Genomic DNA, 14,991 nt, shown 5'->3' with positions numbered 1-14,991 from the left:
AAAGAACAAGTTACGTACCTTGGGTAATGCTTTGTTTGGTAGAGACTATATAACTGCAGATTCTTTCCCAGGCATCAGACTGGATCCAGAAAATCTTTATCAGTACCTCTGTGCGCCGGTAGGTAGTATCGATCGGCTCCGCATTGGCACTTTCCGTGTTCGAAGTGATGTTACTGTGCCCATTAAATGTCACACCGGTGCACTAACATCAGTTTATTTTGCGCCTATTTCCGCACCAAGAATGCATCGCCATGTAAAAAACAATGCTGAACCAGTGTTCAGTGTCTAAAGGTACTGCTGGGCTAAAGATCAAACAAATAGCAAGACTTCCGACAGGGGACAGAAAGAGGGTCCACACGTCTTGAGAAACACCAAGACAAAACGCATAACAGCCGGCATATACGGTTTTAGGGAGGGATGCCTGGCTGCCAAGAGGACGTTACAAACCTCAGGAGGGAGCTCGAAGACCCTCAACTGTCAGTACTCAATCTCTATGTATGATGGTGCAGAGGGAAGCAGGTTCGGATGCAGGACGCTGCTCAGTTGCTGGGACCGGAGATCCTGCCAAAGGGGCAGCCTGCTCAGACGACCGATGCTGATGCTCTGGAGCTTGAGATACCATACTCTCCATGCCCAATCCGGGGCCACTAGAATGACTTGGTCTGGTGTGTTTTAGTATTCTTGAGAACTCAGGCCAGAAGAGGCATCGGCAGAAAAGCACATAGGAGACCTGAATTCCATTTGAGGCAGAATGAGTCTCCGAGTGAAACCAGATTTGGAAACTCCAAAAGCATAGAGGTGCTGACATTGCACGTTCTTGGCGAAGGCGAACAGATCGAGTGAAGGTTCTCTTCATTCTTGGAAGAGACCTCGTGCCACCTCTGCATTTTGTTGCCATTTGTGATCCGCAAGGCATTGATGGCAGAATTCAGCTGCCTGGCATTCAGTAAGCCAATCAGGTGCTGTATAACCAGAAAGATGTCCTGGCACTCCAACCAAGTCCAGAGGCACACAACCTCCTGGCACAGAGTCATCAACTCAATTCAATTCAACTCCATTCCTCCCGGTTTCTTTCAATACCACATTGTGTTGGTGGTGTCAGTGAACACCTGAACCAGCCTCCCATTGATGGACAGAAGGAAGCCTGTCAATACTAAGCAGATCAGCGTGAGCTTCAGAAGGTTGAGGTAGAGCTGAGATTCCGCCAGAGACCAGATTCCTCTGATCTTCACCTCTCTCAGGTGGCTGCCCCAACACAGAACGGGTGCATTGGTCACCACTGTCAGCCCTGGGTGGGGAAAAGAGAGGGGTCTGTCATTACCCCATTTGCAGTCCGTCAGGCACCACAGCAGATCATTTGAAGTCTCCTTCAAAATCTGGACCAGGTTTGAAGGAATAAATTGGTGCTGAGCCCAATTGGACTTCAAATTCCACTACAGAGTCCGCATATGCATGTGCCTCCGCAGCAGGAAGCAGGAGGCCATTAGACCCAGTAGCTTCAGAGTCCAACTCACCAAAATCCAGGATTGAGGCTGAAATATTGGGATCATACTCTGAATATCCTGGACTCTGTATTCCGAAAGATAGGCGCGGAACTGCACTGTATCCATATCATCTACGATGAAAGGGAGTGTCTGAGAAAGAGTCAGGTGTGATTTATGTATGTTGATAGAACACCTCAGCAAATCCAGGAAGTTCACCGTAGTCTGCGGTGAGCCGCCTTCAGCAACCACTCGTCACGATAGGGGAAGATTGGAACTCCTCACCTCCGAATATGAGCTGCCATCACTGCCATCACTTATGTGAAAACCTGAGGGGCAGTGGTGAGGCCGAAGGGGAGCTCAGCTAACTGGAAAAGCTCCTGTCCCACTGTGAGTAAACAAGCCATTCATTGGCTGTGTGGTGGTTATATGACATTACCATGCCCTCCTTCACCACAAACATCTTTACATCCCAGATTTTACAATGCATACCACTACCACGCATTTACATTTACTTACATTAGAACCACCTTCATCACGCATTCCACTGCCACGCATACTTTTACAATGCTTACTGTTTCTGAAAAATCCTGTCACAGTCTAACACTGTCACCTACTGTGCAAAAATTATATTAATTGCTAATACATGTTGTATTACATTTGTTTTTTACTGGTTTGGAACTATTTGAATATGTTATTTTTTGGGGGGGAGCGGGGGCTCACCCCCAAGCACGATATTTTAATTACCCTCAAAAGCGTGGGTTTTGTTTTGCGTTGTACAGACTTGCGTGCCAACAGTCTTTACGATGCTTAAACTCATGGGGAATGACACTTTCAAGAAAGCATTGCCAAACCTCATTGAAGAACATTTTTCAATAAAGTATTGTTCATAGACTTATGATAGCCACCTTTGAACAAAGAATTTTCCAAGATCCACCATATCTCTGTGTATTATTTAACCATGTTTAGGCAACAAAACCTGCAGTAATAAATTTAGCCACTAGAGGGTGCTGCACGCCTACCTGTAGAGCAGGTACTCCAGCCTCAGGAGTGCTTAAAACCATAAACAAAGATCAAGGTGGTCATCATTTTGTAGACCCTCCAGACTTACAGTCAGCACTTTGGTAAGTGGGGCTTCTTGGGGGGAGCTGCAGCGATTCTGCAGCTCCCCCGCAAACACCGACTCTTGTTGGTGGTGGCCCCATTATCCTAGGGCCAACACGAGTGGGAAAAACACAGAGTTACGTGCCCCAAGGGGCATTACGGGGAGCGTGCAAATGAGATTAGCGGCTCCAGTCACTTACCTCGCTGCCACGCTGCATTTCTTTTATTACTATCTTGATGGTGTTTGGTCCCAACTGTGCATTCCCCAGTGGATCCTGTGTTGGGGGTGACCCAGAGAGACCACCTCTGGCAGCCACCACGGCAGAGCCGGCAGCTCTTTTCTTCCTTGCCTGCTTCCCAAATCCAGGCACGGGGAGTGGGACTGTGACCGCCTTGGGGGCGGGGGTGGGTTAGAGGTTAAATCTTTTGTTCTGCGATACCTCTGTCCCTATTGCATCGTTTCTCTCCATCTTGGGCTCATTTTCACTCTTGGTGGCGAGCCCTAGCCCCTTGAGCGCTTCCAAGACGGCGAACCTTGCAGGGAGCTGGTTCCACTGGCTCCCTGCGCCAGCCTTTCTTCTCCTCAGGCGATTCTCTCCTCCTTGGTGCAGAAGTCTTGTTCTTCCCCAAACTAGAGCTTAGAAGGTTAAGGGGACCTGCTTTTCTGGTAATGGGGAGAGCTGGTCTTGCGGGCAACGGTAGTCAGAGTCCTTTGTTCACATGGATATCAGGGGGTTCCACCTTCCAGTTTTCCATGGCTGCCGCCTCCAGTCCCAGTGTCCAGCAAAAAAAAAAAAAACATCAAAAGAGAGCTGGCTATTTGTTCTTGCCATGCGAAGGGGTGTGTATTTAAGTTAACAATGTATGTACCTTGACAAATCTTTGCTATGCTTTATTGCTTCTCGTCACATCCGTTCTTTGTAAGGTCTTTAAATAAAATCAATAACATTTGTTATTAAAAAAAAAAAGCTCTCCCCTTTGTGCCAGACCTTTTAAGTGGGGCCAGAAAGTTCTAGAAGCCAGGCACCTCTGGTCTATCCTGGGGTGCCACGTTACCTCTCTGCCCCTCCTGCACAGCATGATTGCACCCACAATTGCTGCTAGAACTGCACTTTTTAAAACTTTTACTAAAAGTGTACCTTGCACTCAAACTGCTTTTCACTCGTTGTGTGTATCGTTGGACACTTCCTGCCTCCGGCAGTGCCTTTGCGATGATTGGTTGGTCTTCAGCCCATCAGAGCCCAGCCAGGGTGGAGCCTGTTGAGCCCCCAAGGCATTTAATAAACACTGCAAAAACTTTTAGAGAAGCCCTGGTGAATACTATCACGATACTAGCACTCCAGACTACCAATTTTAATATTATTGTTGACCTGAACCTCCATCTAGAGATGCTGGAATCCCCGGACAATGTAAGTTTCCTTGGGGACTTGGCAGCTTGCCAATTGACTCAATAGGTCGCGGGCTCCACGCATATCGCTTGGCATCTCCTCGACCCGATTTTTTCAAACCTTGAGTCATTGGAAGTCCAAGCACCCCTCCCTATGATCCGGACAGACCACTTTCTCATCTCAATGCGGCTAACGCTAGCCGGTCCCAAGTCCCAGTCAAACCAGCACCCTGCATTGAAACGGCCTTGGCACAAACTTGACCAGGAGGCTTTCCTCACAGTCTGAGCACAGAGCTGCTAGATAAAGCCGTAAATATAGAAGAGGCCGATGCGCTCTTTCAAAGGTGGGTAACCCAAGCACTGGACACTTGTATCCCATTCAAACTCACCCACTCTAAAAGTGCTCGGGCTAACGCCTGGTTCAATGAGGCCCTGAACCTAGCCAGGAAGAATCGCAAGGTTCTGCAAAGCGTATGGAGGCGTTCATATGATTCCCAGGCTAAACTATAGTACAGATCAGCAATCAAGTCTTGCCATAAATTGGTGTGTAAAACTAGGGCAGCTCACTACTCCAGCCTGATCACCACAAGTAAACTACGTCCTGAAGGGCGCATCTACTTATTTTCAAATACGGAGACTTTTCAAATATTAAGCGGGCATATTATAGCCCTCTCAGCTTCGAAATCCTATGGTCCTATTTTTTGGTACCGATAAGGTCAAAAGGGACCACATATACTACTAGCAAACTTAAATGCGATATATATTGGGGAATTTGCAGAAGGACCTTTTTTTTAGACTTTTGTATGGAGAAATTTTGGAGTACTTCTTCTGAGAACAAGCAGTCTGCCTAGTAAGGGCGATTATACCCTTTTATTGAGCCACCTAAACTTTTTAGCATCTATACTCATATGATGCGGTCCTTCTCACCAAGGATATTGGATTAAAGGAATTGTCCAACCTTTGACTTTATTGGGTGCTGACTCTTACCATGAATGACCTGCACTTAGCGACTTAAATAGGACGTGGTTGTTTATATAGGGGACTCCAGGGTGTCCGCGATATTTGAACGCACCAACCGGACTGTTTTTACAAGCCTTGAAAAGTTACCAAGTAACGAAATACGTGTCGGCTGCCGATCCACCGCTCCATAAGAAGATTACTCTTTTACATTTTCTATCTGTATTATACTGTGATAATTCAATCCATATGTTTTGAATGAAATTGAATAAGATCCATTGCTTCATAATAAGTCTACTGTATTACATTTACCATCTCTGTAATATTGTGACATAGGGACCTGTAATATTGTGACATAGTGACCTGTGTATTTTTGAACAAAATGTATGAAGAACAATGTTGAGCTTATATATTTCACAATATTAAACAGTACTAAAAATTACTTACTGTTGTTTGTACACATTGGATATTCCGAGACAGGTAGCATTCCACTGCATGAAAGCAGAGGGAAAGTGTCCAATATGGGACCATGCACAACTTAGACCTGTGAGGCATTTCAGGCAGCTTCTGCATTTGAACTTAGGAATGGGTTGTTCTTGCTCTGAAATCAAGTGCCAAGCTTTTTGTGCAGATTGCAAATACTTTGTTTACATGGATATATTTTTCTCAGATGCGTGAGTCAGGTTTGTGAGAAGTTGGCCTGATATATGATGCTCACTAGTTCTAGTGATCACCTTGTATCAGTCCAAACAACCCTTATGGTGATTGGTTGTAAGTCAACCTTATAGACCAGCTATCCTAATGGTAGCATGGACAAAGCAGTCTTAGGCTAAACTCTTTTGGCATGTGAAGCCAGCTGTTTTACCACATATAACCCCCTGAATACCAAGTGAAAGGACACCACACAGGTTGTTATGAAAATAAACAATATATTTATTAATAACAAACACCTCTGAACTCTTTATGAGATCAGAGGGCTAAGCACATGACAAGACTCTTAGGAAAAATACGTTTAAGTTGCACGAATTACAATGGTGCTCTAGGGGCACGTCAAACCATATACTAAGTAAGTCGGTTGAGAAAGTCGATAAGAGGAATGGAGCTGTCCAGAGGCTGTAGGATCACTGGGACTACACTACCCTAACCTTAGGTAAGTAATGGGAGGCCCACGGGACGCGTGTGCAGAGTGTGAACTCACACGCGAGATGCGTAACAAAGTCAATGGACAGTACAGTTTACGAAAAAGTTGAGTACGGACAGTTGTGACTAGTTAGGACTAAAACGACTGTGAAACTGGACACTAGGAGAGTCAATCTACCCGTGAGCACCGAAATGCTCTTGTTACCTCACCCACGGGCTGCAGGTGCATAGGTGTGAAAGTGAGTCGGGTTTCTGCGTTGAAGTCAATGGAGCCTTGAAGAAAAGATGCTGCAGGTGACCAGGAGGAAGCTGTCCGGATGGATCCAAGGGTGGATCAAGGAAGATGAAGGACCTGAAAGCAGAGGGGACAATGTTCACAGTCACTAGCCAGTGACTGGAGTGGAGTGGAACCAGGAAGGAACCAGATGCTGTCGTCGCGATCAGGTGAAGAGTGGACGCTTGACTCCGCAGCCACGTGAACCAGGTGGTGTCTTTGACGACCAGGATGGAGGCACGAGCTGTCCCACGCAGGCTCTCGCTGTCGGTGGTGTTCCGGATTCGGCGTCAACAGACCTTGGCAAAGGCAACCCACACGGTGAGTGGAATCGGCGTCTTGTGCGGACCAGGAGGGTCCGGGGTGCTTCTCCTTTACAGGGAAGCAAGGGCCAGTCTGGAGAAACCAGACCAGCGGTGTGGATTTCAAGGATTGTCGTCTAGGAGGCCACTAGCCAGCCGGCAATTGTTCAGACAACACGTCGAGCAGCAATCAAGCAAAAGGGCCCCACGCAGATCTCGTGGATGCTGAAGGGCTGGTCTTCTGTGCAGGAGCTGCTCGGGGCTGGGGCTTCTCAATCCCCAAAGCACTTCGTCGAGGATACCTCAGAAGTCGTGCTGGAAGCGAAGTGCAGTTTCTTCAAGATGGCCGGTCCCACGTGTCTCGTTGCACCCACGGATCTCAGCTGTGCTGCAGATGTAGGTTGAGGTCGGAGAGGTCTGGGAGTCTGGGTCTCGTCGGGCTCTGAAGTCTTGATCCACTCAGGAAGACGACAAAGTGAACCGCTGGAACGCTTGATGGTGTCTGCTTGTGCAGGGTTGTCACTCCTTGGCCACAAGGGAGATTTCTTCAGTCTTCTGTGGAGCAGAACGTCGAAGTCCAGAGTTTCTTCTTGTAAAATTAATTCAGGATAATCTAACTTGGAATGGGACCAGCTCCTACCTGTATTCTCCTAAATGGGGCTGTACTATGACTAGGTCCCTCCTATGGGTGGGACCAGTAAGGGGGGTGGTTACACCCCCTATCCTTTGTCCGGTTTCACGCCAGAGCTGGGGCTGGAGTGACCCAGCAACTGGTTTGAACCGGTGTATGCACAGGGACACCTTGTGTGCCCCAGGAATGTCTCATTCCTTTCAGGCCTGTCCATCCCAATACACAAAATCCTGTCTGGGGTGGTGCTAGCACCTCCCAAGGTAGGAAACCCTTTGTACAGGCCTCCTTCGCTGGAAGGACTCCCAGCAGCAGGAGGTCAGACTTGTGTCAGTGGTGGCAGCATCCATTTTGTGATGCTGAGGCTCGAGTTAACTTTAACCGTGGTTCACAGTTATATACATGCCGTGTCCCTCTAAAAGGGTGGAATGCTACCCCCGTCGCCAGAATTGGCGAGGGGGTAGTATTCCAATTCGTATGACACCTTACTCGACATGTTTTGATAATGCTATGCCAAAGTTAGCAATAACCGCGAGTATTATAATGCACTTAAGAGTATATGGTATAAGGTTATCATGAAAACAGCTAAAGGATTTGGTTCCGAAAGCTGCAGACAGGCTCAGCTCATGACAGAGCACTATCTCACATAATTCCAAGCACTCTGCCTCCAGGATTGTTAAGGCCTGCCATACCAGTGACTTATAGGAGTATATGTGTTCATTTTAGGTTTAGATATAGGTATACTATATCTAAAGCAAAGGGTGATTACACCACCTTGCCCCAGCTGATTGATCAGCCAGTTGTGTCAGATTTGGATGGCCAGCCAGGGGTGGCATAATACATGCTGCAGCCCCTGGTAGGCCTTGGGTGCACTTATGCCCTGGGTACCTATGGTACACTGTACAAGAACTTACAAGAGTGACCCAATACCAATTAGATATGTACCTAAGGTACATGGAGTCCATTTTAACAGAGAAATCAGGAAGCCTGAGGTCCTGAATAGCAGGATCCCAGGCCAACTAAGTCGAAAACCAGCTAAACACTAGGCAAAAAGTTGGGGGGCAACCATAGTCGGATATCCACCTTCCTACAAGGTTCTAAGAGTCTCGCAACTCTGCTGTTTCGGAAGAAAATGTGTTTTGCTGTCTGATGACATTGCAGCAGTGTCTGGCAACAACCAGACCGGCCTTTGGGGAGATGAGGGTGGGTACAATGGGGTGCATGTTAACAATTCTACCTCACCACTTTCAGAGACATTCGTTAATGAAGCCCCACAAACACATCGGGTGCAGTCTTGTCACCTTAATGACAAAGAGTGTCTTTGCTCCAAAATCAATGGAAGCCGCTCCTTTCTCAGAGCTAGCCTTGGCATTTTAAAAGTCACACTGGAATTAGGACTCCAAAAACACCAACTTTAAATTGACATGTCGAAGTCAGACTACACTTCTGCAGGAAGGATTTAACCTGTATTTCAACAAACAAAGGCAGTTTGGGAATACCTAAATAATTACCAAAACTATAATACTGAAAGACTAAATCATGTGGGTTTATTCCGATTTGAAACTGCTTTGCTGGCCAGTAGGTGGCAGTATATGCCAACGTGTATGCCAGCTGCCATTTATATATAGCGTTTTAGTTTTACATGTTCTATTCTTTAATAGTATTTAAGTCTAATTGCAATGTAATCAGAACTGCCAATTTCCACATTTATTTTGCTGTGTGTGGAGGGGGCGTGGTCATGAAAAGGCGGGGTCTGGGGTGGTGGTGGGGCGGACTTTGAGCCCATCACCTCATGGCTACTTACAGATAGGAAGCAACGAGGACAAATCAAGGATTTGCAGACACATGCAAAATACTTTTTTTTGCCACATCCGAAAAAGACCTGGCGAAGGGCTGCACAGAACTTAGTGTTGCCTAAATTAGACTTATTACACAACGAAAGCATGCGAATTCACTTTTTTCACGTACACTTGATATTGGAGGTCTCACTCTTAAGTTTGTCAGCCTTCACAGCATGTTTATCAGGTTGCTTGGTAATCAGTTTTATTTCACCTGACTTTACATTCATGTTCATTTCCCTCAAACATAATTCAGAGTCTAAATGTTCCTATCCACAGCTTAAGCTTTCTCAAGGTCAGGATCCTCTGTCGACATTGACTCTTGGATTTCCTTATTGTTCGTTCTCTCGAATAACGGATTGCAAATTACTTCATCCTTAAATTCACAATAATTTCAAGTCGAAGCACGTGCTCTCGGTGCAGTTGCAAAGTCGCCAATACATATCCCAGGCAACTGTGCCTGCTGAAGAAACTTGTGAAGTTCCCAAACGGTGCTCTTCCTTGGAATGATTCTATGATGCAGACTCTTGACAATGGACGCGTACTCATCCTGCATCTCAGGCGATGTCAGCATCATCACCAATCCCAGTGCGCACGTTTCAACTTCTAAAGGAAGAGTATATAAAATGCTCCCCCTATCGGTCCCAAATTGTACGTACACTAAAGTGTTTTTACTTTTTTGAGGGGAACTGATCACCATCAATGGCTCTGAGATATGACTGGAACGTTTCATGCCACTGTTCCTAATCGAGAGAATGAGTACCTATAACTTGAGGAAATGGAGGTGGCGCTGCTATTTGTCCATTCTGGATTAATAAAAGAATAGTTGTGTGGGTGGGTGGCACAAACTGATTACGATGCAAGTGATGGAACGTAAAAGTTAAATAACGATTGCCTCTATCAATTCTCACCATTACCGAGAAATGTACGATACTAAATTCTTGTTGAAATTGTGTAAAATGATAGAAATTAAAAACTTGAGATTTTATACTGCATCGTAAAAGCATGCAGGAATGTTTAAAACATGAAATATGAAAATGTAAACAAAGAGAGAAACAGAAACAGGTTTTGTTTTGTAATCACGAGGTTTGAGAAACTAAACTTAATATAGAAAATGTGCTGACGATAACTTTTAAAAGGTGTCAAAAATGAAAGCAATGTCTACCTAATAACACCTGTAAGGATTAAAATGCTTAATTTAGCATTGACCGATAATATGAAAGCTTGCAGCTTATTTTAGTATTGAGTTATAAAAACGTGTCACTTTAGAATGGAAACGTAAATATTGCTTTTGAAAAGGACACATGCAAATCACTTTTGGTAGTACCTAATATTGGCCTGGAACTTTTAAAAGATTAATGAATGAAGTAACTAAGAACGTGGTAATGATTCAGCGAAAACCTCTTGTAGGCCTCAGATTATTTTCTTTCCTTGTTCGAAAAACAGAATCTAATTGAAGTAGTCACTAAAATATGCTGTGAGAACTTTTTGTGAAATTTCCTTTTTATGCTCTAAGTCAGAGAACTCTCTTTTGACTCAGCAACACTTTTGACCAAAATGTATCGATAAAATTGCAAACCCAGAGAAAGTGTCTGGGAATGGACAGACAGTGAGCAAAGTGAATATTCTTACTTCAGAGGAAAGGATGGAAATATACAATAATTGAATTCGATGATTTTGCAAAAGTATTACTTAATGCTTCTGGATTTTAAGTATTATATTGACCACACCATTTACAGCCCACTTTGGATGACCAATAAAAATCATATAGGATGACAAGAACGGATACGTTATGGGCGTAAACTAGACTTTTGGAAGTATAATTGCCCCTTGGAGGTGGAGTCGGGGCTGGCTGTCATTTATCCTTTTCCTGCCTCGCATGCGGTCAGACTGAACTCTGATTTCTCTTTAACCCCTCCCATGCTCGTGACGGAACGGTTCCGTCACGAGCCTCGGGTGGGCTGTGCTGGTGACGGAACGGTTCCGTCACGGCCCGCTCGCCGCGCCTGCACGGCGCGAATTCCGCGCCTGCGGGGCACGTTCTATTGAGCGGGCAGGGCCGTGACGGAACCATTCCGTCACAAGCACAGCTCACCCGCGTGCCGTGACGGAGCGGTTCCGTCACGAGCCCGGGACCGCCGCGCGGCCCCCCCACCCCCTTAGCACTGCGGCAGAATAGCCGCCGCAGTGAAGGGGTTAATGCCAAATCCCATTTGAACTGAATTTTTCAGAACTGACTCGAACCTGCATTTACCGTCTGGTAAAGCATGCAGGTGATAACCTTTTGGCTGGAGGGTTATTCAGACTCTTTCCTGTGGCATACTGAAATGCGACTCCGCATTCTTTGGTTTGTATGATCTAAATGCTAAATGATCGATTTTTCCATGTTTATATCTCATTTCCTTTCCTAGGCAACCAGCAAATGTTTTCTTTATTTGAATCTGTATGACACTCTGTGGCTATTTAACCAAATTAACAGCACTAAATCTAATTATGAAATGCGATTTCATGTTTCTACACCATTCAAATGGAGACTTTAGGTAAACAATTAACATGAGCAAAATGTATCGCATTCAAGTCTTTCTTGGAGTGAACCTAATGATGTAAGAATTATTTTAATTGCCGATGACAAAGGTAGATTTGGTAGTTGAGATTTAGGGTGATATTTGGCTTGTTCGAGGTCCTCATAAGGAACTGTCTCACGTTCTCTGAATATCCTGTTAGCTCACGTAAAAGATTAATTGGAGGACCAGTGATTGAAGTAGGTTATGAAATGGGCCCAGTCAGTGAAAGTGATCAGATTAGATAAATTGAAATGAGATCAATATTTTGACTAGTCTTTCCGCTGCATCACAAGTGTATTCAAGTGAAGAAGAAAACAGAATTCCACATACAAGTGTGTGTAAAATATATACTTTGATAAAGGTCTGTCTGTCACCAATGTTACAAGCACTGTATTCTAATAGCTGAATTAAAAAGTTACTAGCTTAAAGTTCTCTGTGATAAGGAGCGCCTCTCACTGACACTGCAGGCAAGGCAGGCAAGTCATACAGTGCAGCGTGACCTCAGAGTAATTAAATGAAAACTTGCCCAATGTCCCAAAATGGCTGCCACGGCTTCATGTAGCATGACTTTCTGCAGGTAGTGGAGCTTGCTGAAAACACTCCCTCGTGTTTTGCAAAGCTGTGAAATCAATGCAATTGAATTGGAACCAGGCCAGTGTCCCAAAATGGCTGTAGGAATAGTGGTGTATTGCGCTTTGTACAGGCAATGGGGCATCTTACGAATGCTCTTGCACATTCCCGAGGAAGTAAGATGGCCTCCCAAAGTTACAACGCATTACGCGCGATGCATGGTTTTTACAAGTGATGAGCATACCCTGCAAAATGCAATATTGGTCACACCTACTTAAGCAGTAGTGTGAAGTCTGCACTCTGCACACACGCTGATGGTGCCAATTTAGTGTTGAGCGTTGCCCCTAGAACACTGCCATTTCTCGAGAAGAAACAGATGGCATGGCTGAAGAAGAAGGGCAACAAGAACAGTGCAATCCAAATGCAGCGCACTCCCCAAATTCAGGAACGATCTGCGATCGGCTGCAAATCGTCACCACTGAAAGGAAGATGTTCAACATGCGAAATTGCACTTTAATCTTCCGCAACAGTCTTTGTCATGGTCCAGGCAGCAAATTCTGGAACCGTGAAACCACTCGTAGGGTTCTAACCCCAACTTTTCAAATCGCCGCTTGACCCAATAGCCCTCTACGGTGATGCTCAAGGACGAAGCAGACTCACCCTTCTCGAGTGATGGAGCAGGTCCTTAACACTCGCTGGACATTGGTGACCTCAATGCTGTTAGGCTGTCTACATTCCTTAAGCGGCCTGACAACGATCTCAAACAGAACAACATTCCTTGCATCAGGTCAGACCTCTTGACAAGTGTAGACCAGCGCCTCATGCAGGCACGTCTTCCTTTGTCCCAAGTCAAGCGGCAAGACAACTCCGCGGGCTCTGGAGGCTTAGGTCCAATCTGAAAGAAGAACAGCAAGAGCACAGAGGTTCCACTCTTAGCTCTTGTTTTCTTCTCATCTATACTGATGTGTGAGCCTTCATGGTGTCATGTCAATACGCGGAATAAAGTTCTAGCAGAGGGAGTTCAGTACAGTGTGCTCAGGCGGCCATGTACCGATAGATCCCATTCGCGCCACCAATCTTGCGGCGGAAGAAAGATCAAACAGGTCTGTGTAAAGTTACATCTTTTATCTATAAGAAGCAGGCTGTAGATGGGGCAATAGCAATCCGGAGATCGGATCTGCTGCCTCCTCTGTTACTAAGCGATGCGCTCATGGTCTTGGAACCCCCGATGCCACACAGCGAGAAATCCAATACCACCAGGAGCACAAGACGGGAGCACATGACAACAAACAGCCAATCAGAGGACCTAACCTTTTAAAAAGTCTCAAGGCTTCTTCAATACGGGGGAAGCCATGTAACCACTCATGAAAGCCATATTTGCAGACTTCCTACCCTAATGTCCATTGTGAGACCAGTTTAGGCTGGATTAGATGGGGAAGGTTATTAGCCCAGTCTCAAGGACCATTGCACAGTAACAGAGAAAGGGATGAGCTGGTGGGTTTTACTCAAGCAAGTGAAATCAGCTATAATACAAAGGATGTGGGCTGGCCACATCCCCCACCAGCCACTTTCAGGGACGGGTACAGGAGAGTGCGTATGTACAGACTGAAATGTCCAAAATGGACACTTACAGCCCAACACAAAGGACAGCACCACCTTATTAATCACACCTGTGGATATCAAATGTCAGTCTCCAGCACTCACCAGTCTGGGTCCGCACACAAGCACTCCCTTACAAATATCATACAAGTTAAAGAGAAGTTATGGCTGTACTACTTGCACAATTCTCAGCCACTGGTAATCATTTGAGCTATATTTCAGTCGTGCTTCATTTTGCCCAGCATGTCACTACAAGCCAACAGTACGCATAAGTTGACTAGCACAATTGTTCTTCTCACTGCAAGGGAAACCCAAAGATATACACAAAGTGGAAAAGCTGCACATCTGTACAAACCCATGCAGCAGATGTGCATCACAATAGCATGGAGTCTCTGCACTAACCTGGAGTCAATGCCCCATTCAATGATAATGTTACAATCGCTAGCAGACTCCATCAGAAAGCAGAGCAACTAGAAACGTTATGTAGCAGCATACCCAAAAAATCATTACTTGGCATAAAGCTTAATATATCATGGTATTATAATGAAATGTATGGTCTGGACATAGGACATTACAGTGGTGCAAAGATGGGATGATTACAGCCAGGTGAACAATGCAAAAATAAGGTCTGTCGCAGTGAGGAGAGCAAACTCAACTGGAAAAAAACAGAGCACAAACAGATCAGCCATTTAAATGAAGACCTGTTTAACAGGGAAAGAGGAATAACAGGAGCTGTAACACGTAAGGGTGCAGAACACAAGGAACTACCATTTATGATGGTTTCAGACCATGCTCCAATTGAGGTTCACCTTTAAATGTTTTCTACCAAAAACTGCAGACACATTCCGGAACAGATACTTTTTTGATTCACTGTACCTGGCACCTCTGGAGCTCTGAGGAGTTTGACCATGTATTCATCTTTGAAGCCAGATTCCAGCACACAACCGAGGAGCATAGCACAGGAACGCCAATAAGCCTGCAGATAAAAAGTGGTCACCATTGTCACTACATATAAAACAAAACACAAACCTGCTAACATATATTGAGGCAAAGTGCAGAGGTAGATAAGGAAATGCACAAGAAGAAGCAACATTAAAAGATTTTGAACAGCAAACGGGACCCCTGAGTGCAATCAGGATAACATTAT

The 14,991-nt window shown here is 45.3% G+C and overlaps 1 protein-coding gene across 2 annotated transcripts in view; it reads right to left on the bottom strand.

The window, feature by feature from the left end:
- MRPL39 (mitochondrial ribosomal protein L39) overlaps positions 1-14,991 on the bottom strand; it is a 136,592-nt gene that overhangs the window by 58,071 nt on the left and 63,530 nt on the right. The window contains exon 4 of one of the 2 annotated variants that reach the window (XM_086933262.1): positions 14,721-14,820. In XM_086933262.1, the coding sequence (XP_086789388.1) occupies positions 14,721-14,820 (100 nt within the window). Of the gene's footprint in view, positions 1-14,720; positions 14,967-14,991 lie in introns of both variants that reach the window. The other variant, XM_086933263.1, reaches the window with a different exon arrangement.

The sequence above is a fragment of the Lissotriton vulgaris genome, chromosome 8 (genome assembly GCF_964263255.1).
Source record: "Lissotriton vulgaris chromosome 8, aLisVul1.2, whole genome shotgun sequence".
NCBI classification, from domain to species: domain Eukaryota; kingdom Metazoa; phylum Chordata; class Amphibia; order Caudata; family Salamandridae; genus Lissotriton; species Lissotriton vulgaris.
This window is presented reverse-complemented; position numbering and strand designations above follow the sequence as displayed.